Below are 1,919 nucleotides of genomic sequence, written 5' to 3' on the forward strand. Positions count from 1 at the left end.
AATATTTAAAATATAAAAAAATATTTATAATAAAATGTAATATATTTAAAATTTTTAATAATTATTTTAATTATAAAAAATTATTTTTATATTTATTTATATTTTAATAAATTCAAAAAAACCTGATAAATCTATTAAACTATTTTGTAAATCTGAATCTGACTTATTAATAGAATTAAATTTTTAAATTAGCCTAAATCTAAAACTATTTTATAACAAATCAGACGGACTAAATACAAATTATAACCCGTGTGGCCTATTTTCACCCATACATACGATTGGATTCTATTCTGATTCAAGGTTTAAATACAAAGAAGAAGAAAAAGCATTGATGTTCTCGTTCTCAAAACCATTTTAAAGGCTCCAAATTGTCCTCTTTATATCCATAGAAACTAGTATGTCGTTATATGTGACATTTAATGGTCATATGCGAGACTCAATGTTCCACCTCACCAATGAATGCTAGTGACTAATGATGAGTCAACTTTAAGGGTTAATTTATGTATTAGATTCTTTTAAAAGCTAAAGTATTCAATCTAAAATTTTTTAGAATTTGATATAACTAACTATCAAGAGTTAACTTTTGATTATAAATGTGAAAATGTGATTTTTATTTAAGTGATTAATTAGTATGTGATTTTTTCGTGTTTATATATGTAACATAATTGATGGTACACTAGAGAAAATGGTACAACATATATAATTGATTTTTTGTGCTTCTCATGTTAATTTCTTGTTTTGGTTTTATTTGTTAGTAATTTTTTTTTAGGTGCACAAATAACACGATGTTATAATTAAATAAGAATCTCTATGACACAATAACAAAATCACAGGATTGTATGTGAGTTGAATATATCAAGTAAGTTGTAATTAATCACAAAAAAGAAGAAAAGTGCTCTAAGAAGCAAGATATTGGCCATATTAGCAACCTTTTTCATGTGTGTATATATATAATCAAAGACAAATTAAGAAACATAGAAAAAAAGTTCATCCGCTACCAATGTGAACATTAATGGCAATGAGGAAAATAACCATGAATCCAAAGAAGAGAAGAGAGTGGACAAATATGGAGATGCCACTGGTTTGAAAGTTGACAAACTCCACCACACGTCCTTTGCCTGGAAGCTGGAACAGTAAACCTGGCGAGAACACCACGAACAGGACTAAACCAATAATTACAGGAGCCCAATCTGCCATTTAATTTATTTTAATTAAATTTAATTTAATTTGTGTGCTCTTAACCTCTCTCTTTTTTGCTAAAGGAAGAAGAAAGAGTTGAACATAGAAATTACATTAAGCAATCAAGAAGGAGGATTTAATAGAAAAATGAGTGCAGATAATAGATGTGGGATAAGACACCGTAAAGTTCGAGGGGGGAGAGTTCGTGAGTAAGACGATAAAAATAAAAATTGAAGATGGGACAAATGAAACGGTTTATGTGTTTTGCAATTTGCATCAAATCGGTGTAGTAATTGGATGCAACGATTCCTTAATTATCAGTGGACGGCTACTCAAGATAGACACTGTTGTCTTCGTCTAAAGTTATTAGTTAAAAATTGTGAGATAATTTAATATGTTTAACTAAATTATTATTTAACAAAAATTTTTATATTAAAAATATGATGAAATTATATGATTTAATAGAATAATTAAATTAAAATTAATTATTTCAATGATTAAAGTAAAAACTTACGTGCAGCTGTATTCATGTAAAATTGTTAATCAAATTAATTAAATACTAACCAACTTGAATTGGTCGAGTGGTTAGCTCACTTGTCCGCTTAAACAAGTGTCGGGAGTTCGAATCCCGCCTTGTGCATGCGACAGACTCTTAAATGGAATTCCGATCTGCGACGGATTAGTTCTTGACCTGTCGGGTAGGGGGATACCGTGGACAATAAAAAAAAATTAGTTAAATA

General features: G+C 28.5%; 1 protein-coding gene across 1 annotated transcript; it reads right to left on the minus strand.

The window, feature by feature from the left end:
- Positions 904 to 1,356, minus strand: LOC107648399. The gene has a single exon (XM_016352280.2). The coding sequence runs from the start codon at positions 1,195 to 1,197 to the stop codon at positions 988 to 990; it is 210 nt and encodes a 69-aa protein (XP_016207766.1). The 5' UTR covers positions 1,198 to 1,356; the 3' UTR covers positions 904 to 987.

Source organism: Arachis ipaensis, chromosome B06 (genome assembly GCF_000816755.2).
Source record: "Arachis ipaensis cultivar K30076 chromosome B06, Araip1.1, whole genome shotgun sequence".
NCBI classification, from domain to species: domain Eukaryota; kingdom Viridiplantae; phylum Streptophyta; class Magnoliopsida; order Fabales; family Fabaceae; genus Arachis; species Arachis ipaensis.